Source organism: Saccopteryx leptura, chromosome 3, assembly GCF_036850995.1.
Source record: "Saccopteryx leptura isolate mSacLep1 chromosome 3, mSacLep1_pri_phased_curated, whole genome shotgun sequence".
Lineage (NCBI taxonomy): Eukaryota > Metazoa > Chordata > Mammalia > Chiroptera > Emballonuridae > Saccopteryx > Saccopteryx leptura.
This window is the reverse complement of record NC_089505.1, coordinates 69,392,658-69,416,843: the sequence shown is the minus strand read 5'-3', so window position 1 is coordinate 69,416,843 and position 24,186 is coordinate 69,392,658. Positions and strand designations below refer to the sequence as shown.

Sequence of the window (24,186 nt, the reverse complement as noted above, 5' to 3'; positions counted from 1 at the left end):
ATTCCGAAGGCTATTTCTTTAGTTCAACTTCTCAGCAGAGGTCTGACTCATTCAAATCCTGGATGCAAACCACCGCAAAGTCTGCCCTCTGCTGAACATGGTGTCATCAGCATTTTATGTTCCGGGATGCATCTCAAGGGGGCCCTTTCCTGTGAGAAACAAACACCACCTGGGTCCCTACTCTGACCTCTGAGAGATGTGAGTCCTCAGCGACAGGGGAGTTGGTCCTTCAGGAGCTAAACTTTACTTGGATTCTCTTTTTACATTTTGGGTCTAGAGTCAGTGCTGCCCTCTAGAGGAGAGGCATGAACTCACTGCTCACATTCAGCACAGGTTTGGCCCATAGCCATTGGCTTAAACACAGTCATTCTCAGAATTCTATAAATTGTCTCAAGAAACTGCACTACACACTAAAAGGTAAAATGAATTTTTATTTAGTATTACTTAATAGTAATTACATATTGGGATGTTTTATAGTACTCTTCACAAGGTACGCATCTTTGAACCAGAACAGAAGACCTGAGCACCTGACACTGCTACGTGGATGTCTGCACTGACAGGGCAGTTTGAGGGACCAGAAACTCAGGTATCAGCCAGGTAACTTCTGGGCAATGGGAGGAAAAAGCCCAGGTAAAGTTGCATCCTGAGCCTGGGAATAGAGAGGGAGGGTCAGAGGGTGGGTGGGCAGGACCAGCACAGAGAGAGGACAAGTCCAGTGGGAGAGGCACAGGCAGAAACAAGGGGCCATCAGTGGGTGGGTTTACTTGTTTTCTGTGGTGTCTTATTAGGGTTTCACACCTTAATCAGCTTTCAGGCCAAGGAGAGACAGCTCCAACCAGGGGGACCCAGTTCCCAGAGACAGCCAAGACCTCTGCCAGGAACAGCCTTTCAGAGGCAAACCAACTCACCCTGAGCCCATGGTTCCCAGCCACCCCGTCTGCCCTAAATCTCCAAGGACCTGGGACCAGACACACAGAGATCTCCCCACAGGCCCGACCTCCAGATTTATTCATCCCATCTGATCCTAAATGCTCACCCTGCCTTCCTTTCTATTTCCCATGGAAACCCCAATAAAGGCTCTGGCTGGGCTCCCCAAACCTGCATCTGCTTCCCGAGGAACCTGGTGCTTCCCCGAGGCCCTTGTCTGGTGTGGTGAGTACTCCTCCTGTTGCAGGAATGCAGGATGTGACTCCCGGAGGACAAAAGACACTAGACAACTTACTGAAGGAAAGGGGATTTATTTAGCGGCAGAACAATGTGACCTAATAGGTTTCAACACACAAGCTTCCCAAGGTCAGATTTCTTACATCTTCTATACCCTTTCAGTGTTCATACACAGAGTGCATGATTCCTTTGTCTGTAGCATAAGTAACCCTCGTTTCTCAGGAGGGAGGAGGTCATAGGGGAGTTTCAGACCATTTGTATTAACTATTTATCAATCCTGTTTTTCTTACTTTGTGCTACAAGTTGTTCCAGGAAGCCAGTAGGGGAAGTGGAATTTAACTAGCTGACCCAGTCATTCCTACACGCTTTCTCCCTTCTCACTCTCAGAAAATAAAAGTAATAAATGTCGTCTTTCAGTTACTCTCTTTGTCGTCACTCTGTCTCTTCCACAACTTAAAATACCAGGGGTACAATTGAGACAGGTGAATCAGGAGTTTCTAGGGAGAAGGTGACATTGATGTCCCACGACTGTCACTCTAAACTCTGTCTGCACCTTCGCCCCATTTTAAAAGAAGGACCGATCAGTCAGGATGTTGGCCTGGTTGTATGGGGGCCTCCACACCTGCAGAGACAACGGGGGTCTAAGTTCAGTGACTTGCCCAATTTAGCTCTATCTCCAAGCAGGGCTGGGCAGCCCAGCTCCACCTGAAACTAAGGGTCAATCACTGAACTTCCCTGTAGAGAGGGACATACTTGCTCACCTGGAGTAGTAGAGACAGGTGAGGCCATAGGTGAGGAGGAAGCCAGCCCCCATAAGAGTCCCTCTGATCAGGGTGAGGACCAGGGGCCAGGATACCTGCTGCTCCTCAGTTGCACAGCTGCGGGGAGGGGGGCTTCCTGGGGAGGAGCAGAGGGGTGATGTTGTATCCCCAGGTCTTAGTCCCACCCACAGCTCCAACACCTGACCAGGCAGCCTGACCCCAGCACCCTTGCTGCAACTCATGCTGCACAGAGAGGTTGAATTCATCTCTAGACATTATACTTCATGACACTTATTATGGTAACCCATTTTCACTACGTTTTATTCATAGGAGCAGTATTTGCCATTATGGGTGGATTTGTCCACTGACATGCTGGGAGCCCAGCAGGTGCTGAGCATGAAACGTGAACTCTCATCTATTGCAGCCCTTAGTGGGGCAACTCCAGGACCCCAGTACTGAGGGCTTGGAGGGGCCCAGGGCCTTTCTCTCCTCTGACTAGCTCAGCATGAGACCACCCACTACAGGACTCAGTCTCTTCTCTCCCCACCTTCTTGCAGAACCCACGATAGGTTCTGTTCCTGTAGGAGATGGAGGGCCCTGTCCTAGCAATCACCCCTGTCCAGGCCCGGCTCCTCTCCCCGCTCCATCTTCTCTGTGACCCACACGTTTGTCCCTAAGCCTCTGCCTCCATTAGACCCCTGACCTGGCAGCAGCAGAACAGCTGCGCTCTGGGCCCCGTGGACATTGCTGGCCTTGCACGTGAGTCTGAGGCCAGCGCTGAGATCCTGGCTGAGGCTCAAGGAGCTGTTGGCCCAGGGCCACACTGAGCAGGAGGTGACCCTGCAGGAGGCATTGCTGTGGTTCCCCTCCAGCAGCCCCGCCCCCAGCCGCCAGCGCAGGGAGGGGGCCCGCTGGGCTCGGGAGGAGCAGCTGCAGTGCAGACCCTGGTCCTCCCAGGAGCAGGAGGGGCCCAGCAGCTGCGGGGAGACTGTCAGGAGGGAGAAGCAGGGTCAGCAGTGTCTCTAATCTAATCTCCCTAAGACCCAGGAAATCTTTCTTCAGAGGTCAAACACTCACGGACCACGGAGAGGCTGAGAAACAGAGTCTGGGAGCCCAGCGGGTGCTGAGCCTGGCAGGAGAACTCCCCTTTTTCAGCAGTCCCCACACGAGGCAGCTCCAGGGTTGCTGTGCTGGAGATGGGAGTGGGGGTGGCATTCAGGGCTGGGGACCCCCGGAACCAGCTCAGCTCTGCAGGGGGGTTGCTGTCAGCCTCACACAGCAGCCACAGGGCCTCGCCCTCCAGAATGGTCAGAGAGGAGGTGTTCTGCAGAATCTTCAGGGCTTTGGGGAGAGAAGTTCAAAGAGAGAGGGAGAGATGGAGAGGGGTGTGTGTGGAAAGGGGCTATAGCCTCCCAGCCACAGAGGTGAGGGAGGGAGGCTGATGATTTTCATCCTTGCCCTTCCCACATCTGATCACATTCAAACTCTGAATGTCCTCTGCTGCATGGTACCCAAGGGAATGGTGACTCCAGATGGGGTAAGGTTATTCCTACCTGTGACATTTCTGAAGGAGATGCCTATGGCAAGGTTCCGGGGGGCATCTGGGACAGAAAGACATGGCCCCGCTTCAGAGGGGAGGAGTGGATGGAAGTCACCCTGAACCCAAGGAGGGCGGTGGGAACAGGGAAGGTGGGATTTTGGTCCTGCTGGCCCATCCCCCCCATGGTTATATCCATACGCAAGAGTTCTCAGGTTAGCTCAGCATCCTCTACACACACACACACACACACACACACACACACACACACACTCACACAGACACACACCAGTCTCACCAGTCCCAATACCTCGGGACCACCCAACATCTTCTCAACACTCACAAGACACATTGAGTTGGACGGTTCTCCGCATGGTCACAAAAGTTGCTACCAATGTCACCAGACAAGTGACTTTGGTGCCGTGGTCCTGGGGCCTCGGGGTGAAGGTGAGCACTGAGGAGTGGAGGGTCTGAGGGTTCAGTGAGTCAAGAGCATCCCCCACCCATGAGAAGGTGAGAGGGCTTCCCCCTTCGGAGGCCCCTGGCAGGCTGCAGGTCAGCTGTGTGGGGCGGCCGGACTCCAGAGGCTCCGGAATATAAATGTCGGGTTTCTCTGTCAGGGCTGAGGGGGAGAGAGGGAGTTGCCTGGGGTCCAGGGCTCGAGGACCGAGAGTGTGACGCTGAGTGGTTCCTCTGCCTCAGGGCCACAGCTGCTCTGGGTCCTCTGTGTTTTCCACCCACCCTGAGCCCAAGACCTGGATCAGGAAGTGTCCTGGTGTCCTGTCCCTGTTCTAGAACACAGTCCCACACCCCTGGGTCTTTTCCTGGGCCCTGCCATACCTGTCACCTGCACACTCAGCATATTTTTCAGGTAACTATATTTCACATGTGTCTCCACTCGGAAGAAGTAGGTTCCTGAGTCACTGGTCCTGGCGTCTCTGATGCTCAGGGAACAGTTGTTGGTCCCGGGGTCTGCGAGGAGGAATCGGTTCTGGAACTCTTTCTTCACTGGTTTCTTTGGGTTGTTTGTGGCCACAGGATCATCAATATCTGGCTTGGCCCCTTTCTCATACCAATAGGTATACAGTGTATGTGGGAAAGGAGACGAACTCCCAGGGTAGGAGAAGAGGCAGGGCACGTAGACGCAAAAACCCTCCTGCACCGTCACAGATCTCTGCACTTGGATCCAATAGTCTTGCTGCCTCTGCAGAGACCCTGGGGGGATACAAGGTCTCAGCTAGAGCTCCACCCCACCCCCACTTGCCCAGCCTCCCTTCCTCAGGGCACTCACCCCCCCCCCCCCCCACAGCAGTGGCAGCAGCAGCAGAAGGGGCACCATGTCTGCATCTGACATGACAGAGCTGGTCAAAGTCCCTGTGTCAGGGAAGGAACTGCCTAGCTGGGGGGTGGGAGGGGGGGACACAGACCATTCACTCCGACAGGAAGTCATGGGCAAGAGAGCTGTGGCCAGGCCTGGAAGGGGAACTTGAGCTCCACAGGTTGGGGGTGTGGGTGGGCTGAGGAATCATCCTGGCTCTCCTCCCTGCCCCCTGACCGTTCAGGCAGATAACGGAGACCTCACAGGAACTGCTGAGTCCGCAGCCATCAAATGAGAAAAAAATTTTACAGCTCATCCAAGCATCACAGTATCAGTCTCCAGAATATAGAATTTCTACAGACACATAGGAAAAGAAATACAAAAAAATTGACTCACCAGGAAGGTGCTCTTTAAAACCACAATAAGATACTACTACAGTGGCTCCAAGTGGATAAACATGAACGTGTCTGAAAACACACAGTGTTAGAAGAGTGTGGGCAGTGGTTCTGGAATGTAAAATGGTACCAGTGTTTCAGAGAAAATTGGCCTGGTCCGCTAAAGTGAAGATGGCTACCCCACACCCAGCAACTCCACCCCACACTTCCATCTGGGAGCAGCACGGTCCCAGTTGGGAGCCATCGCCACCCAGGACAGGTGACTTTTATTTTATTTTTAATTTTTATTTTTTTATTTTTCTAAAGCGAGAAGCCGGGAGGCAGAAAGACAGATTCCTCCATGTGCCCGACAGGGATCCGCTCGGCATGCCCACCAGGGGAAAATGCTTGTTGCAACCAGAGACATTCCAGTGCCTGAGGGGGAGGCCATGGAGCCATCCTCAGTGCCCGGGCCAACTTTGCTCCAATGGAGCCTTGGCTGCGGGAGGGGAAGAGAGAGACACAGAGGAAGGAGAGGGGAAGGGGTGGAGAAGCAGATGGGCGCCCCTCCTGTGTGCCCTGGCTGGGAATCGAACCTGGGACTTCCACACGCCGGGCTGATGCTCTACCACTGAGCCAACCAGCCAGGAGGGCAGGTGACTTTTAAAAGGGTGGCTGTGCCTGACCAGGCAGTGGCGCAGTGGAATGAGCGTCGGACTGGGATGCAAATGACCCAGGTCTGAGCTTCGAGGTTGCAGGCTTGAGTGCGGGTTCATCTGGTTTGAGCAAAAGCGCACCAGCTTGGATCCAAGGTCACTGGCTCGAGCAAGAGGTTATTTGGTCTCCTGAAGGCCCGCGGTCAATGCACATATGAGAAAGCAATCAATGAACAACTAAGGTGTCAAAATGAAAAAATGATGATTGATGCTTCTCATCTCTCTCTGTTCCTGTCTGTCTATCTCTATCTATCCCTCTCTCTGACTCTATCTCTGTCCCTGTATAAAAATAAAATAAAAAATAAAAAAATAAAAAGGGTGGCTGTAAGAATTTGGGTAGTGAAGGGCTGGGTGATGATTTATAAGGATATAAAACACCCACTTTGAAGAATCACTACAAGAAAATGAATATAAACTATTTTGTATTCTGAGACCAACTCCACTGGCAGAGAGGGTAGTGCGTTTCTCCAACACAAACAAGCAGTTCAACTGAATTCTAACACAACCTTCATGGACACAGCATCAGATTCCACAGGTTTAGAGTTCAGTTCCTAACTTGACCCCGAATGACATCAGATGTCGTCACAAATTCAGGCTGCCACCCATGTTTCTGACCAGCCGGATATAAATCAGAAGTTCCTAAGACCTCCTTGCCTGTGGATTTATTAATTTGCCAAAGAAGTCACAGAACTCAGAGAACAGGTCACTTCCTACTTCACTGGTCTATTATAAAAGAATGTGGCTCAGGGACAGCCAGATGGAAGAGGTGAGAGGGCAGGGTGTGGAGTAAGGGGCTGGGGCTTCCATGGCCTCTCTGAGGTCACCTCTCTCCCAGCACCTACCTGTGTTCCCCAACCCGGAAGCTCTCAGACCTTGGTCCTCTTGGGTTTTATGGAGGCTGCTTTGCCTAGTCATGATTAATTACATCACTGAACATTGGTGATTGAGTCAACCCCAGCCAGTTCTCTGTCCTTGTCCTCAGGGGCCTTCACACTCCATGACACTGCAGGCATTTCCCAAGCTGGAGGTGCCAGATGTGGCCCCAAGACAGCCCCACCCCCCTGAGCCCATACTCTGTCATGTCTGTCAGCAGTGAGCAACAGCTGGGGTGGACAGAGGAGAGGAAGTTGCCACCAAAAGCCACAGGTACAGACAGAGGGCGGGGAAGGAGATTCCCCACAACCTGTACCAGGAAGACAGGCCTCAGGGGCAGAGGAGAGGCCAGTCTGACCCCCTCAGAGCACAGGGCCCGTCCTCATGCACCCACACTAATGAGCTGGGGGAAGACACTGCTATTTTCACACTCAAGAAGGGACACAGAATTCATCTCAGAGAGGGTGTGTGTGTGTGTTTGTGTGTGTGTGTTTGTGTGTGTGTGAGAAATTTTCCAAATATTCAAATAAAAATCTATTCCTCATGGTGAAATTCATAACAATCACCAATGTAAAATTTGGATGTGTAAACTTTGGCACTGTTTCTTTCTAAAACACCCCCCATATTCTCTTCATCGCAGGCTTACTCCACTCCTCTGCCCCACCTGCCCTGTCCCTGTGGGACCTGTTTGGGGGTTCCTGAACAGAGTAATGCAGTGAAGCACCAAGCAGCAATCAAACAGTCTGAAGGGTGCCATTTTTCTAATTTAAATTTTATTTTGCAATTCCTGTTCATACTCAGTGTGACTTTATATTAGTGTCAGGCATACAGCATGGTGATTAGATAGTCACATACTTTACAAAGTGAACCTTTTATATTTCCAGTGCCCACCGGACAGCATGCACAGTTATTACAGTAGTATTGTCTCTGTTGCTTGTGCTGCACTTTACATCCCTGTGACTATTCTGAAGGCTATTTCTTTAGTTCAGCTTCTCAGCAGAGGTAGGAATCATTCAAATCCTGGATGCAAACCACGGCGAAGTCTGCCCTCTGCTGAACATGGTGTCGTCAGCATTTTATGTTCCGAGATGCATCTCACAGGAGACCCTTTCCTGTGAGAAACAAACACCACCTGGGTCCCTATTCTGACCTCTGAGAGATGTGAGTCCTCAGCGAGCAGGGGAGTTGGTCCTTCAGGAGCTAAACTTCACTTGGATTCTGTTTTTACATTTTGGGCCTAGAGCAAGTGCTGCCTTCTAGAGGAGAAGCATGAACTCACTGCTCACATTCAGTACAGGTTTTGCCCATAGCCATGGGCTTAAACATAGTCGGTCTCAGAATTCTATAAATTGGCTCAAGAAACTGCACTACATAGTAAAATGTAAAATGAATTTTTATTTAGTATTACTTAATAATAATTACATGTTGGGATGTTTTATAGGTACGCATCTTTGAACCAGAACAGAAGACCTGAGCACCTGACACTGCTACGTGGATGTCTGCACTGACAGGGCAGTTTGAGGGACCAGAAACTCAGGTGTCAGCCAGGTACCTTCTGGGCAATGGGAGGATAAAGCGCAGGAAAAGTTCCATCCTGAGCCTGGGAATAGAGAGGGAGGACCAGAGGGTGGGTGGGCAGGACCAGCACAGAGAGAGGACAAGTCCAGTGGGAGAGGCACAGGCAGAAACAAGGGGCCATCAGTGGGTGGGTTTTACTTGTTTTCTGTTGTGTCTTATGAGGGTTTCACACCTTAATCAGCTTTCAGGCCAAGGAGAGACAGCTCCAACCAGGGGGACCCAGTTCCCAGAGACAGCCAAGACCTCTGCCAGGAACAGCCTTTCAGAGGCAAACCAACTCACCCTGAGCCCATGGTTCCCAGCCATCCCGCCTGTCCTAAATCTCCAAGGACCTGGGACCAGACACACAGAGATCTCCCCACAGGTCTGCCCCCAGATTTATTCATCCAGGCTATCCTGAACACTCACACTGCCTTCTCTTGTCTTTCCCATGGAAACCCCAATAAAGGCTCTGGTTAGGCTCCCCAAACCTGCGTCTGCTTCCCGAGGAACCTGGTGCTTCCCCGAGGCCCTTGTCTGGTGTGGTGAGTACTCCTCCTGCTGCAGAAATGCAGGATGTGACTCCCGGAGGACAAAAGACACTAGACAACTTACTGAAGGAAAGGGGATTTATTTAGCGGCAGAACAACGTGACCTAATAGGTTTCAACACACAAGCTTCCCAAGGTCAGATTTCTTACATCTTCTATACCCTTTCAGTGTTCATGCACAGGGTGCATGATTCCTTTGTCTGTAGCATAAGTAATCCTCGTTTCTCAGGAGGGAGGAGGTCAGAGTGGAGTTTCAGACCATTTGTATTAACTATTTATCAATCCTGTTTTTCTTGCTTTGTGCTGCAAGTTGTTCCGGGAAGCCAGTAGGGGACGTATAATTAAACTGCCTGACCCAGTCATTCCTACAGGCTTTCTCCCTCCTTACTCTCAGAAAATAAAAGTAATAAATGTCATCTTTCAATTACTCTCTTTGTCATCACTCTGTCTCTTCCACAACTTAAAATACCAGGGGTACAATTGAGACAGGTGAGTCAGGAGTTTCTAGGGAGAAGGTGACATTGATGTCCCACGACTGTCACTCTAAACTCTGTGTCTGCACTTTCGCCCCATTTTAAAAGAAGGACCGATCAGTCAGGATGTTGGCCTGGTTGTATGGGGGCCTCCACACCTGCAGAGACAACGGGGGTCTAAGTTCAGTGACTTGCCCAATTTAGCTCTATCTCCAAGCAGGGCTGGGCAGCCCAGCTCCACCTGGAACTAAGGGCCAATCACTGAACTTCCCTGTAGAGAGGGACAGACCTGCTCACCTGAAGTAGTAGAGCCAGGTGAGCCCATAGATGAGGAGGAAGCCAGCCCCCATAAGGGCCCCTCTGATCAGGGTGAGGACCAGGGGCCAGGATCCCTGCTGCTCCTCAGTTGCACAACTGTAGGGAGGGGGCTTCCTGGGAAAGAGCAGAGAGGGGTGACCATTGTATCCTCAGGTCTTAGTCCCACCCACAGCTCCAACACCTGACCAGGCAGCCTGCCCCCAGCACCCATCCTGCAACTCACGCTGCACAGAGAGGTTGAAGGAAACATGCTGGGAGCCCAGCAGTTGCTGAGTGTGAAATGTGAACTCCCCTCCATCTGCAGCCCCTAGTGGGGCAGCTCCAAGACCCCAGTCCTGAGGGCTGGGAGGGGCCCAGGGTCTTTCCCTAGTGGGACCAGCTCAGCATGAGAGCACCCACTACAGGACTCAGTCTCTTGTCTCCCCATCTCCTTCCAGAACTGGCTCTAGGTTCAGTTCCTGCAGGAGATGGAGGGCCCTGTCCTAGCAGTCACCCCGTCCAGGCCCGGCTCCTCCCCCAGCTCCATCTTCTCTGTGACCCACTCATTTCTCTCTAAGCCTGTCCCCCATTAGACCCCCTGACCTGGCAGCAGCAGGACAGAGGTGCTCTGGGCCCCGTGGACATTGCTGGCCTGCAGCTGAGTCTGAGGCCAGCGCTGAGCTCCCGGCTGAGGCTCAGGGAGCTCTTGGCCCAGGGCCCCGCTGAGCGGGAGGTGATCCTGCAGGAGGCATTGCTGTGGTTCCCCTCCAGCAGCGCCGCCCCCAGCCGCCAGCGCAGGGAGGGGGCCGGCTGGGCTCGGGAGGAGCAGCTGCAGTGCAGACCCTCGTTTTCCCAGGAGCAGGAGGGGCCCAGCAGCTGAGGGGAGACTGTTGGGAGGGAGGGGCAGGGTCAGCAGTGTCTCTAATCTAATCTCCCTAAGACCCAGGAAATCTAACTTCAGAGGTCACACACTCAGGGACCACGGAGAGGCTGAGAGAGAGAGTCTGGGAGCCCAGCGGGTGCCGAGCCCGGCAGGAGAACTCCCCTTCTTCCGCAGTCCCCACGCGGGGCAGCTCCAGGGTCGGCGCAGTGCTGGAGATGGGAGTGGGGGTGGCGTTCAGGGCTGGGCCCCCCCCCCGGAACCAGCTCGGCTCTGCAGGGGGTTGCTGTCAGCCTCACACAGCAGCCACAGGGCCTCGCCCTCCAGAATGGTCAGGGAGGAGGTGTTTTGCAGAATCTTCAGGGCTTTGGGGAGAGAAGTTCAAAGAGATAGGGAGAGGTGGAGAGGGGTGTGTGTGGAAAGGGGCTATAGCCTCCCAGCCACAGAGGTAAGCGTGGGAGGCTGATGATTTTCATCCTTGCCCTTCCCACATCTGATCATATTCAAACTCTGAATGTCCTCTGCTGCATGGTACCCAGGGGAATGGTCACTCCAGATGGGGTAAGGTTATTCCTACCTGTGACATTTCTGAAGGAGATGTCTATGGTGAAGTTCCGGGGGGCATCTGGGACAGAAAGACATGGCCCCGCTTCAGAGGGGAGGAGTGGATGGAAGTCATCCTGAACCCAAGGAGGGTGGTGGGAACAGGGAAGGTGGGATTTTGGTCCTGCAGGCCCATCCCCCCCCCCCATGCTTATATCCATACGCAAGAGTTCTCAGGTTAGCTCAGCCTCCTCTACACACACACACACAGACACACACACACACACACACACAGACACACACACACAGACACACACACACAGACACACACACACACAGACACACACACACACACACACAGCAGTCTCACCAGTCCCACTACCCCGGGACCACCAACCATCCCCTCAACACTCACAAGACACATTGAGCTGGACAGTTCTCCATGTGGTCACCAAAGTTTCTACCACTGTCACCACCAGACAAGTGACTTTGGTGCCGTGGTCCTGGGGCCTCGGAGTGAAGGTGAGCACTGAGGAGAGGAGGGTCTGAGTGTTCAGTGAGTCAAGAGCATCCCCCACCCATGAGAAGGTGAGAGGGCTTCCCCCTTCGCAGGCCCCTGGCAGGCTGCAGGTCAGCTGTGTGGGGCGGCCGGACTCCAGAGGCTCCGGAATATAAATGTCGGGTTTCTCTGTCAGGGCTGAGGAGGAGAGAGGGAGTTGCCTGAGGTCCAGGGCTTGAGGAGGACCGAGACTGTGACCCTGAGTGGTTCCTCTGCCTCAGGGCCACAGCTGCTCTGGGTCCTCTGTGTTTTCTGCTCACCCTGAGCCCAAGACCTGGATCAGGAAGTGTCCTGGTGTCCAGTTCCTGTTCTAGAACACAGTCCCACACCCCTGGGTCTTTTCCTGGGCCCTGCCATACCTGTCACCTGCACATTCAGTGTGCTTTTCTGGTAACTATATTTCACATGTGTCTCCACTCAAAACAAGTAGGTTCCTCAGTCACTGGTCCTGGCATCTCTGATTCTCAGGGAACAGTTGTTGTTCCCAGGGTCTGTTATGGACCGTTAATGGCAAAAAGCCATTATAGATTCGAGGCTTGGCAGGAGGCTAAGTTCTCCCCCCTCCATCTCCATATTTGGCTTTGTGCTGAGTGTTTGCACCCACTCCACTTGTTTCCTTGGGTTGCAGGAAGCAATATACATGCCCTTCCTCTGACTCTTTGTTTGTTTCAGATGTTTGTAAATTTCACTAATGTATCCTGTTTTTGCCTTGGGAAAGTTCCTGTCTTAGCCTTTGATGTGTAACTTTGTATCAGGGTCCTTGATTTGCATAGGTCTATATAATAAAGCGAACTAGGGTTGTGGGGCACTCAGATGCTGCCAGGCAGTTTGAGGAGTCCTCCCGGTCCCATCAGTTTTGTTCTGACAAAGTGTGTTTCCTTAATTCCGCACCGTTATTTGGAGCTGCGCTGGTCCGCGGCAAGTGGCGCCTGAACAGAAGACTTGAGTATGAGTACGAGGAAACTAAAACTGAAGGAAGGTGACGGAACTCCCCAAAGTGAAGTGCGCACAGTGAGTAAAGAAAGTTTTTGGGGAAAGTGTAGTTGGGAGTAAAAGAATATGGGACAGATAGGGTCAAAAGTAAGGGACCTTTATGTAGGAATGTTTTTGTATGAAGACAAATCATTGTCTGAAGAGTATCAGGGTGAGCTGGAAACAGAGGGATGTAAATACAAGGATAACTTGGAGTCTGAGGATGACAGGGGGGATGAAAAATCCGTGGCTATGGCTGCCTTAGCCACGGGGTCTCCGCTGCCCTCAGCTCTTCCTACATTCAACCCTCTGTTCCTCCGTTCCCTTACCAGGCTGATTACCAGGCTCGAAATGTAGGGGAAACAATAAATGATGGCTTTACCCATTTTCCTATGGTAGAAATACAGGATAATATGAGGAGACTAGTGCGAGAACATGAACCTGTACCTTTTAGAGCTCTGAAAGAGCTTAAACTTGCTTGTGTTCAGTATGGGCCTACTGCCCCTTTTTCACTTGGTTTATTAGATACTATTAGGGCAAAGGCTCTTCCCCCAAATGTCTGGAAGGTGATTGCTTGTGCTTGTCTCTCCGGTAGTAATTATTTGCTGTGGAAATGGGACTTTCATGAAGGGGCTGTTGAGGTAGGAGAAAAATCTCAGCATAGTCAACCTGAGCCGCCAGTTACAGCGAATATAGAATTTGAGAATGGATAGGAGACTCAGGTATTAGGAAACTTACAGCTTTTTCTGTCATGGGCTGATTTTCTTTAATGTTTTGACTGCAGTCTTCTGAACTATCATTTTGTTTCTTTCTTGTTCTTTGCCTGGAGGTTGAGGCAGGGGACCTGTGTTGGATCTGACTATAGGAAATATCCCAGCAGCTGCCGAGAGCAAATTTTCTCGGGGAGATTTTGTTTAGTCACATCCTTCAGTCCCTCTGTCAGAAAATGCCCTGACTAATATCAGGCAGGCATCTTTCTAATCTGGATGTGCTCTGAAATCCCGGGTTTCTCTCTGGTTTGTCTGGTTCGTCTAATTCTTATTTCTGTCTAGTCTTTGTTTAATGTCAAAATGTGTCTGTTTTTAAGGCCTGAATTAAGTTTTTTTTGCATACAAAAATTGGAAATGCTGGCTCAAATATTTAGAAAAAATAAAATGTTTTTAGAACTTGTAAGGAGCGCTCATTTAAATTTAAATAGAATAGAATGTAGATCCTTACGACTTACTGATTTGGATAGTGCATTGTGAGGTGTGTTCAGAGTTAGGAGCCAAATAGCAACTTAAATATTAGGAAACTCCTGCAAATCCTCTTTGTCATGCTCTTTTTACTTTAAATTTTTTGAATACTGATGTACAGGGTCATTCAGCAGCAGAGAGACTCTGGAACCCTGCAAAGAAAGCCTTCCCTGAAGTGTGATGGAGGGACCCACTCACAGGAATCTGGCAAGGGCCAGACCCTGTTCTTGTATGGGGTCGAGGATATATGTGTGTTTTTCCTAGGTCTGCTGAAGCTCCTCGGTGGATCCCTGAACGACTGGTGAGACACCATGATTCTAGATGAGAGACTCATTTCACAAGAGCAATTGTATGAGGCTTATTTTACTATACTCTCTTCCCTTTCTCAATTATTATTACCTATTTTTTTTAATGTTTTAGATCATTTTATTTCTTTCCTGCTCCATTGCCTGAAAAGAAGGTGAAAGGAGGGCCTGATTTGGGTGTTGCTGAACAGAAATCTCATACGGCCATCTTGAGATTTTTCGAGAGAGATCTCTGTTTAGTATATATCCTTATTACGTTCCTATTAAGGTAGCCCTACTTAAGATCTAGCAGGCCATAGTTCAATCTCTAAAACCCCGGGTTTCACTCTTGATTTGTGTGATTGTATGTGAAGTCTTTGTATAATGTCTAAGTGTTTTTGTTTATAAGGCCTGAATTAAGTCCTTACATGAAAAGTAATGATGATAATAGTTTTGGAAGTGCTGGCTCTAGTATTGAAAACAAAATGGGGATAATTTCATTTCCCTACATGGATATGATTTTGTTTGGAATAAGTAAAGCGCACTCATTTTGGATCCAAAAGACTTGCTGGTTTGGCCAGGCTGCTCCAGGCTGCAAGTGGAAGGGTTGAAGCAACATAGATTTACATAATAAAAGTGTAAAGTTTTTTTTACTATAGGAGAATAATAAAGATCACACTGGGATTTTTCAGTTTTGATATGTACTCTTTAAGGTGCCTGTTAATTAATATTAAGGGGGTGTTTTGATAAGTGTGGGAATGTTGCTTGAAGGTGCATTTACTCTATTTTTGTTAAAAGTTAACAAAATCAAGAATTTCTTGCAATCTTTGAAGTCAAAATATTGTAAAGTGTGCTTAACATTTGCTTGAAGATCAATTGTAAATAATATAAAAAGAAAGGGGGGGGGTCATGTCCTGGAGCCCCTGCAGGTCTACCCTATCATGCTTTTTATTAATACGTCAAAACATTTTCTTTTGAATGCTGATGTACAAGAGATGCCAATTTTTTTTGTCCTGCAAACTACTACCCCTTTTTTATTTTTATTTGATTCCAGCTAATAACAGTGTTTTGTCCTTTTCTGAATAGCTCCAGATATATAGGCAGATAGGGACTCTCAAGCCCCTCAGCGAGATCTTCTGAGCATGGCTTTTAAGGTACCAAGAGGCCCAAAAAGCCCAAAGGAGATCAGGTAAAATACTAGCTCTTGGCATACACCCTCAGAGGCTCCAACGCTCCAACTGGAACTTCATCAGGGCCCTGCTTCAAGAGTGGAAAGGATGGTCATTTGAGCCAAAGCCTGCCAGGCTTACATGCCTTTGCTGTGAGGAAGAAGGAACACACTGGAAGGTAGGCTTCCCCCTCACTCCTCTAAGGGAGGGTTCAGTCTCTTTCAGCCCTGCTCCAGCCACCTGTGACCTAACCTTGCCCAGAATACTGAGATTTGCCACTGAAGGCTAAAAGGTGCCCAGGGCCGTCAGTCCCTTCTACGACACTGTGGACAAGCCTGGGGTATTTCTTCCAAGTAGCCAGTAGACTGGTCTCATTTACAGAAGGGCCATTTAACTAGGTCTTGCCTGAATATTCAGGTTTTTTATTCTTCCTTCGAAGATCTCTGTTGTGGGTATTGATAGTCCTGTTTTCTGCTGCTTTGATTAATATATAGTCGTTCCTTTATTCCTCCTGCCTCAATGCCTCTCATATTTTAGGCTAGGACCTACTCCTAATTCAGAGCTCCTTTTTTCCTTTTTTGCCAATTTACAAATATACCTCTGCCACCTAACTTAATGTATCCCAAGGTTCTCCTCACCACCCCATGGCTGTAAAGCTCCAGTATAGGGACCCCTGGGTTCATCTTTCCAGTTTAAAGAAAACAGAAGCTCCGTCTTCATGCGTGCTGCAGATGGCTTTTCCAGTCTACCTGGGTCATTGCCAGCTGGGAGCAGCAGTCATTGGGACTTTGACACTAACTGCAGAGTGTGGAAATGTGACAGCAATTCCAGTGCCATGTGGACTTCTCCTGAATGTGGACTTTTCCTGGACTCCTGCTCCTGTGACAGTTTTTGATGGACTGAATTGGGGTTTGGTTGCATTTGCAGAGATTTGGAATGGTGTTGGTGCCAACTTGGACTTGGTGAACACTTTAAGGACATTACTCTTTTATAGATTCTTGTTGTATTAGCTTAAAGAGTTTGCTTAAAGGCTTTGATCACTGTGATGTATTGGTATACTTGTTTTGGGTATCTGTTAGCATTGGCTATACTAATTTTGTGTTTGTTCTGTATTTTTTCCATCTGCCTCCAAATTAGAAAATCAGATGAGTGCAAATCTCAGCACACAAATTAAAAAGAAAAGGGGGATATGTTGTGGACCGTTAATGGCAAAAAGCCATTACAGATTTGAGGCTTGGCAGGGGGCTAAGTTCTACCCCCTCCATCTCCATATTTGGCTTTGTGCTGAGTGTTTGCACCCACTCCACTTGTTTCCTTGGGTTGCAGGAAGCAATATACATGCCCTTCCTCTGACTCTTTGTTTGTTTCAGATGTTTGTAAATTTCACTAATGTATCCTGTTTTTGCCTTGGGAGAGTTCCTGTTTTAGCCTTTGATGTGCAACTTTGTATCAGGGTCCTTGATTTGCATAGGTCTATATAATAAAGTGAACTGGGGCTATGAGGCACTCAGATGCTGCCAGGCAGTTTGAGGAGTCCTCCCGGTCCCATCAGTTTTGTTCTGACAAAGTGTGTTTCCTTAATTCCACACCGTTATTTGGAGCTGCGCTGGTCCGCGGCAGGGGTCCACGAGGAGGAATCGGTCCTGGAACTCTTTCTTCACTGGTTTATTTGGGTCTTTGTGGCCACAGGATCATCAGTATCTGGCTTGGCCCTTCTCTCATACCAGTAGGTATAGAGTGTAGGTTGGGAATGAGACAAACTTCCAGGATGGGAGAAGGAGCAGGGCACGTGGACGCACAGACCCTCCTGCACCCTCACTGATCTCTGCACTCGGATCCAATAGCCTGGCAGCTCCTGCAGGGACCCTGTGGGGACACGGAGGCTCAGCTACAGCATCTACTCCTCCTACCCGCCCACCTCCCCTCCCTGGGCCCATTCACACACACCCCCACAGCAGTGGCAGCAGCAGCAGGGGCACCATGTCTGCATCTGACAGGGTAGAGCTCCTCCAGGTCCCTGTGTGGGAGGGAAATTCTGAGGTGTGGGGTGAGGCTGAGGACACTCTAACAGGAAATGTGACAGAGCTATGGCCAGTCCTGGAAGGGGACCTAGGGCTCTACAGGCCACGCAGGGTAGCAAGGAGGTTGAGGAACCAACTGTCTTACCTCCCTGAAGAATTCCAGCCTGCCGGCGACATACCAAGGCCCCCAGGGGTGGACAGGCTTGTCCAGATGTGAATCTGAAAGTGGTCCCCTTACAAATGATGTTTAAGTTGAAAGGGTGGTCATTCATTGTGGTCAGAGCTGATCCTGGTGACTTGGGGGGACCCATCCTCCAGATGAAACCATTGGATATTCTGAGAAAGTATAATTTTGAATTTTATTTAGACCGTTCAAGAGCTATAAGAGAGGAAGGAATTTAGACCCACTCCAGTGGAGGGTGGAGCCCAGGGGGAATGTTGAGCATTAAAGCCATTTCCTCTGAGGGATTTGGGGGACGTGGATGCACCGCTGTTGCTTGTTAAGCGTCTGAAGGTCTGTGGGACAGTGCCTGTGCTCAGGCCACCTTGAAATGGGACGTGTGAAGACAGATTATGCCTTATTCATCAGGGACACTGAAGGCTGGACCTCAGCACAGCTGCACATTTACTGCCTTAAAGCCCAATAAACTTCATCTTCAGGGCCCTCACGTGCTTGGTCCCTTTTCAAAGCCCCAGCAAGGGCTCCAGGGATGTGTGGGAATCAGCTGCAATCCTGCTGCTCTTTTATGAAAGAAAGAAACTTCATAAGCTCTTCTCCAAACTTGTCAATGACTTGAAACAGTTCAGACCTCCAGTGACAAGTTGTGTGATTGAAAGAAAGTTTTGGAGCGAAGAGGTTACCGGGGGAGGGGGTGTGGGGGAGATGTAGGAGGGGGAGAGGAGGGGGACAAATATATGGTGACAGAACATGATTTGACTTTGGGTGATGGGTGTACAACATAATCAACTGTTCAAATGCTACAGAAAACCTATGTACTCTTATTGATCAATGTCACCCTGTTAAATTTAATTTTCTAAATAAAATTTTTAAAAAAGAAAGTTTCATAAACTATGCAGGAGAAAAAGGCATGTCAATAAACTGTGCCAAAGGAAATATTAAATTCTTGATCTATTCTTTATATTATATAAATATAATATTATTAAAACAACCAATGGCATGTATTGATATAATATTAACATTTATTCCTAATGGACATAATTATTCTCTTATATGACATAAATATTCTCTTATAAGGAGGCAATGAAAGAACATCAGTCATCACTGTGGGACCGTGTGCTGTGTAGGTGCCAGACACGGGTGCCACACGGCCAATAACATAGTCTGTACTTTTTTTGAATTCTCTTACAGTTTGGGTTTCAATATTTTAGCTTTAGTGACTTGACACGATGTGTTTCCTCATTTCAGAAAAATTCATGTGTGCCACAATTTTTTAAACAGTGATCTCAACATTTGTATAAATATCAGGCTCCACACAAACCTGGGTCTGTTCCTGCCACAGGGAGCAGGTGAGTATGGGAACCCAGCTCCACCCCCACCCACCCCGGACTCCTCACATACTGCACAGAAGATCGTGTTGTGCAAGCAAAGGACTAAAGAAAGCAGATTTCTATGGTTGTGTCCCCACAACTCATATCACTGAGCAGTCTAGCATATCTCCAGTTGGGGTTATAAGGATGACAAAAAATAATAAGTGTTGGCAAGAATTTTTAGAGAGGGAAACCTTCTTGCACTGGTGGTGGGAACAAAAACTGGTGCAACCACTATGTAAGTCAGTAAGGCAGTTCCTCACAAACTAAAAAGAGAACTCTAGCTGGAGAGCTCGGTTGGTTAGAGCATCGTCCCAAAGCGCAAAGGTTGCTGCTTCAACGCTGGGTCAGAGCACATCCAGGAACAGCTAGATGTTCCTGTGTCTCTCTCTCCCGTCCTCTCTCGCTGAAATGAATAAACGAAAGTTGAAAACATTATATAAAAAATAGAGCTTCCATATGATCCAGCAATTCCACTTCTGGGTACTTATTTGGAAGAAATGAAAACATTAACTTAAAAAAATTAAATTGAAAAGACGTGCACCCCTGTGTTCACAGCAGCATTATTTACAATAGCCAAGATGTGGAAGCAACCTAGATGTCCATCGATAAATGTATGGAAGAAAAAAAATGTTGTGGCCTGACCTGTGGTGGTGCAGTGGATAAAGCATCGACCTGGAAATGCTGAGGTTGCCGGTTCGAAACCCTGGGCTTGCCTGGTCAAGGCACATATGGGAGTTGATGCTTCCAGCTCCTTCCCCCCTTCTCTCTCTGTCTCTCCCTCTCCTCTCTAAAACGAATAAATAAAAAATTTAAAAAAATGTGTGTATGCAATGGAATATCATTGTGCCATTAAAATAAAAAAAAATAATACTACTATAAAGGAGAACTTGGATAGACCATGAAGGTATTATGGTCAGAGAAGTAAACTTGACGAAGACAAATACCATATGAGCTCACATACATTTGGAAACTTAAAAAACAATTGAATTCATAGATACAGAGAAGGGACTGGTGGTGACCAGAGGCAGAGGATGAGGGGTGGGTGAAGTGGGCGAGGGTGGCCAAATGCACAAACCCCCAGTTCCAAGTAATTAAGTCATGCGGGCATAATGTACACCATGGTGACTTTAGTTAATAATAATGAGTATTAATACTATTAACTATAAAGAGATAGTTAATAATACCATGTTGCATATTTGAAAATTCCTAAGTGGGTATATTGCTAGAAGAAAATTGTTAAAAGTTCTCATCACAACAAAAACATGTTCAACTGTACATAGTGATTAATGTTAAGAAGACATATTGTGGCCCTGGCCAGTTGGCTCCGTGGTAGCGCGTCGGCCTGGCGTGCAGAAGTCCCGGGTTTGATTCCTGGCCAGGGCACACAGGAGAAGCGCCCATCTGCTTCTCCACCCCTCCCCCTCTCCTTCCCCTCTGTCTGTCTCTTCCCCTCCTGCAGCCAAGGCTCCATTGGAGCAAAGATGGCCTGGGCGCTGGGGATGGCTCTGTGGCCTCTGCCTCAGGCGCTAGAGTGGCTCTGGTCTCAGCATAGCAATGCCCCGGATGGGCAGAGCATCGCCCCCTGGTGGGCGTGCCAGGTGGATCCCGGTCGGGCGCATGTGGGAGTCTGTCTGACTGTCTCTCCCGGTTTCCAGCTTCAGAAAAATACAAAAAAAAACCCCAAAAAAACATTGTGGTGAGTCCTTCACAATATGTACCTCTGTTGAAACATTATGTTGGACACCTGAAACCAGCATAGTGTTATATGTCAATTATATCTCAATAATTCATATATGCACTAAAAAACAAATAAACAAACAAAAAACAAAACAAAACTCAGGCTGGTATTTGAATAAGTTTATCATGCTGTCAGACTTCCAGGGAGAGTTCCCTCTTTGCTCCATTTGTGTTCCAACATCAGCATAACAAACTCCTTAAGTTAAATGCCCGCTGCTGAAATACACAGTGGGGCTTCTGTGTTCTGATTGGCCCTTGACTGAATAAATTTCAAAAGATAAAACAATGACCATTTAGGGTGATTTCCAATGCCTTCATGATAAACCTCTCAGCCAACTAGAAATACAGAAGAATTTCTTTAATGAGGTAGGGGGAGTCTTCAGTAAACATCATACCTAATACAATAACGGCGGGTCTTAGAAAAGCAATAGCAATAGGTAAACGCTATGAAAACTGAAAAGAAAAAAAAACTCTTTTTCTTCATAAATGACTGCATATATAGAAAAAATTTACAAGTACCAGTATATATAGATACATTTAGGAGCTTATTAAGAGAGTCAGCAAGGTTGCTAGAGATAAAATCAAATTACAAAAATCAAATGCATTGTTATATCACAGTAATAAACAAAACATAGAATGCCATTGGCAATAGCCTCAAAAATTATGATATACCTGGATTATATCTCTTTAGAGATATCCGGGACAGCACTCACTGTATGGGTCAGTAGGTAGGGCACTGTCCTGGCCACCAAGCTGCTCTGAGGTCGCAGGTACAACCCCCCATCAGGATGCAAATGAGAAGCAACCAGTGAGTGCACATCTAAATGGAACAACTAAGTAGTACAATGAATGGCCTTTCTCTTTGTCTCCCTTCCTGTCTCTCTCTCTAATCAATGGGGGAAAAAAAATTTTTTTTTTGTATTTTTCTGAAGCTAGAAACGAGGAGAGACAGTCAGACAGACCCCCGCATGCGCCAGACCAGGATCCACTTGGCACGCCCACCAGGGGGCAACGCTCTGCCCACCAGGGGGCGATGCTCTGCCCCTCTGGGGCGTCACTCTGTTGCGACCAGAGCCACTCTAGCACCTGGGGCAGAGGCCAAGGAGCCATCCCCAGCGCCCAGGCCATCTTTGCTCCAATGGAGCCTCGGCTGCGGGAGAGGAAGAGAGAGACAGAGAGGAAAGAGAGGGGGAAGGGTGGAGAAGCAGATGAGCACTTTTCCTGTGTGCCCTGGCCAGGAATCTAACCCGGGACTTCTGCACGCCAGGCGGATGCTCTACCACTGAGCCAAACAACCAGGGCTGGAAAAAAAATTTTTAAATAAAAAATACAGATGTAAATGACAAAATATAATGTGCACTTTCTCAATGGAGGAAAATCTGTCTGGAAGAGCATTAAAGATTTAAATAAATAGAAAAAATGTGCATGTTCATGGATATGAAAGTGCTATTGTGTAAAAGTCTCTTCCACCCAAATTAATCTTCTGAATTAAAGCAATACATCACCCAATCTCCCAGTTGATTTTAGGAAAATTTGGTACTGCTATTGTGAAAATATATTGAAGTAAGTATTTCCAAACACAGCAATCGTGAAGAAGAACAGTATACGAGGACGGGCTCTGTAAGATGTCTAGACATAGTAAAACATTACAGAAAGCAAGACTCACACAGGGTTAGACCACGAGACCACAGAAACAGAGTAGGGCACCTAGAAATACCGTGGACCTAAACCACAGGAAATGTCATGCACGATAGCAGAGGTGACACAGAGAAGTGACAAAGAGATAAACTTCTCAATTGTATGTGTGGGCAGCGAGGGGTCCACAGACAGTGGAATGAAACTGCCCCCCTAACTCCGACAATGCTCAAATCAAGTGCAGGTGGATTGAAGACCTATAGTTTGTGATCACATAGCAGGACCTCGCCATGAACTTAAGGTAGGGAAGGATTCCTGAACAAGACGTAAAAGCACTGTTTATAAAGAGAAACATTGGAAATGTGGACTATGTTAAAATTAAGGACTCTGCATAGATAGTGCCAAATGATCAGCTATCAAGTGAGGGAAGATTTTTATAATACACTCAAGCATCAGAGTATCAGTCTCCGAATATAGGATGAATTTCTAGAAATGTATAGAAAAGAAAATACAGCTCAGGCCAGTTGACTCAGTGAATAGAGTGTAAGCCTTGTGTGCTGAAGTCCGGGTTCAATCCCTGGTCAGGACACACATGAGAAATGACCATCTGTTTCTCTCCCCCTCTCTCCCCCTCCTTCTCTCTCTTCCCCTTTTGTAGCCAGTGGTTTGATTGGTTCAAAAAGCAGGTGCTGAGTGATAGCTCGGTTGACTTGAGCATTGTTCCCAGATGGGGGTTGCTGGGTGGATCTTGGTGGGATCACATGTGAGAGTCTGTCTATCTCCCTCCTCTCACTCAAAAAAAAAAAAAAAAAAAAGATCTGGATACAGCCCAAGTGCCCATCGATAGATGAGTGGATAAAAATACCCATGTTTCATTTACACAATAGAATATTATGCAGTCATAAAAAAGAAGAAAACCTACTCTTTTGCAACACCATCAATGCACTTGGAGATCTTTTTGCTAAGTGAAATAAGCCAATCAGAGAAATATAAGTACCACATGATTTTACTCATATGTAAAATCTAGTGAACAAAATGAACACGCAAAATAGAGACAGGCCCATGCATAGAAGGAGTCTGACAACTGTTGGGGGTGAGAGGGGTTGGTGAGGGAGGTGGAAGGGTAGAGCAAAAAAGGAAAAAAAAAACCTCAAGATGATGCGCAACAGGGTGTGATTATCCGGGAGGGGAGGGGTGGGGGTGAGGGTATCGGTGGGAAAAATGGTGATGGATGAAGACTTGACTTGAAGGAGTGGGGGTTAAACACAACATGATATATAAGAATATATTGTACAACTGGGTACCTGAAACCATATAATTATTTTAACCAGTGTCACCGCAATAAAATTCAATTAATAAATAATATTAATCTCATCCTAAAACACCCTAACAGAAACTCCCAGAATAATGTTTGACTAAGTGTCTGTGCACCCTGTGGTCCAGTCAGTCAAGCTGACACCTAGAAGTAGCCATCACCGTGTATGAGTTGTTATGGTTCCAGCAGCAATTCTCATGTGTGTTCTTGTTTCCACATCACCAAGCAGTGAACTCAACTAGGACACTCTCTCCCTGGGGAAAGCCTCAGATCCCACAGGACCTGAGCTCAGACACACAGGACTGCCCCCCACACACTTCAGATCAGATGCCAGTTGCAAGTTCTGCTTGTCAAATGTGCTTCTGACCACCAGCTATATAGACCAGAGGTTCCCATGACACCTCCTTGGGTTCAATTAATTTCCTAAAATGACTCACAGAACTCAGAAAACACATTTACTTGCTGGATCACTGGTTTATTATAAGCAGATATTAAAGAATGCAAACCACTGACCTGTGGTGGTGCAGTGGATAAAGCGTTGACCTGGAAATGCTGAGGTCGCTGGTTCAAAACCCTGGGTTTGCCTGGTCAAGGCACATATGGGAGTTGATGCTTCCTGCTCCTCCCCCTGTTCTCTCTCTATCTCTCCCTCTCTCTCTCTCCCC

General features: G+C 48.1%; 1 protein-coding gene and 1 pseudogene across 2 annotated transcripts; both read right to left on the bottom strand.

Annotated features, from left to right (window-relative positions):
* Positions 1–1,708: 1,708 nt before the first annotated feature.
* Positions 1,709–4,816, bottom strand: LOC136399199 (sialic acid-binding Ig-like lectin 14). 2 transcript variants are annotated; one of them, XM_066374160.1, is made up of 7 exons: positions 4,750–4,801; positions 4,303–4,677; positions 3,806–4,084; positions 3,479–3,526; positions 3,003–3,266; positions 1,926–2,061; positions 1,709–1,786 (listed from the first exon to the last, which is right to left on the bottom strand). In XM_066374160.1, the coding sequence occupies exons 1-7, from the start codon at positions 4,799–4,801 to the stop codon at positions 1,750–1,752; spliced, it is 1,191 nt and encodes a 396-aa protein (XP_066230257.1). In that variant the 3' UTR covers positions 1,709–1,749. The 2 variants fall into 2 exon arrangements, with proteins under 2 accessions (XP_066230257.1, XP_066230256.1); XM_066374159.1 differs by lacking the exons at positions 1,709–1,786; positions 1,926–2,061 and adding an exon at positions 2,484–2,913 and having other exon boundaries at positions 4,750–4,816.
* A 4,628-nt stretch (positions 4,817–9,444) lies between these two features.
* Positions 9,445–24,186, bottom strand: part of LOC136397102 (sialic acid-binding Ig-like lectin 14) — an 83,241-nt pseudogene continuing 68,499 nt past the window's right edge.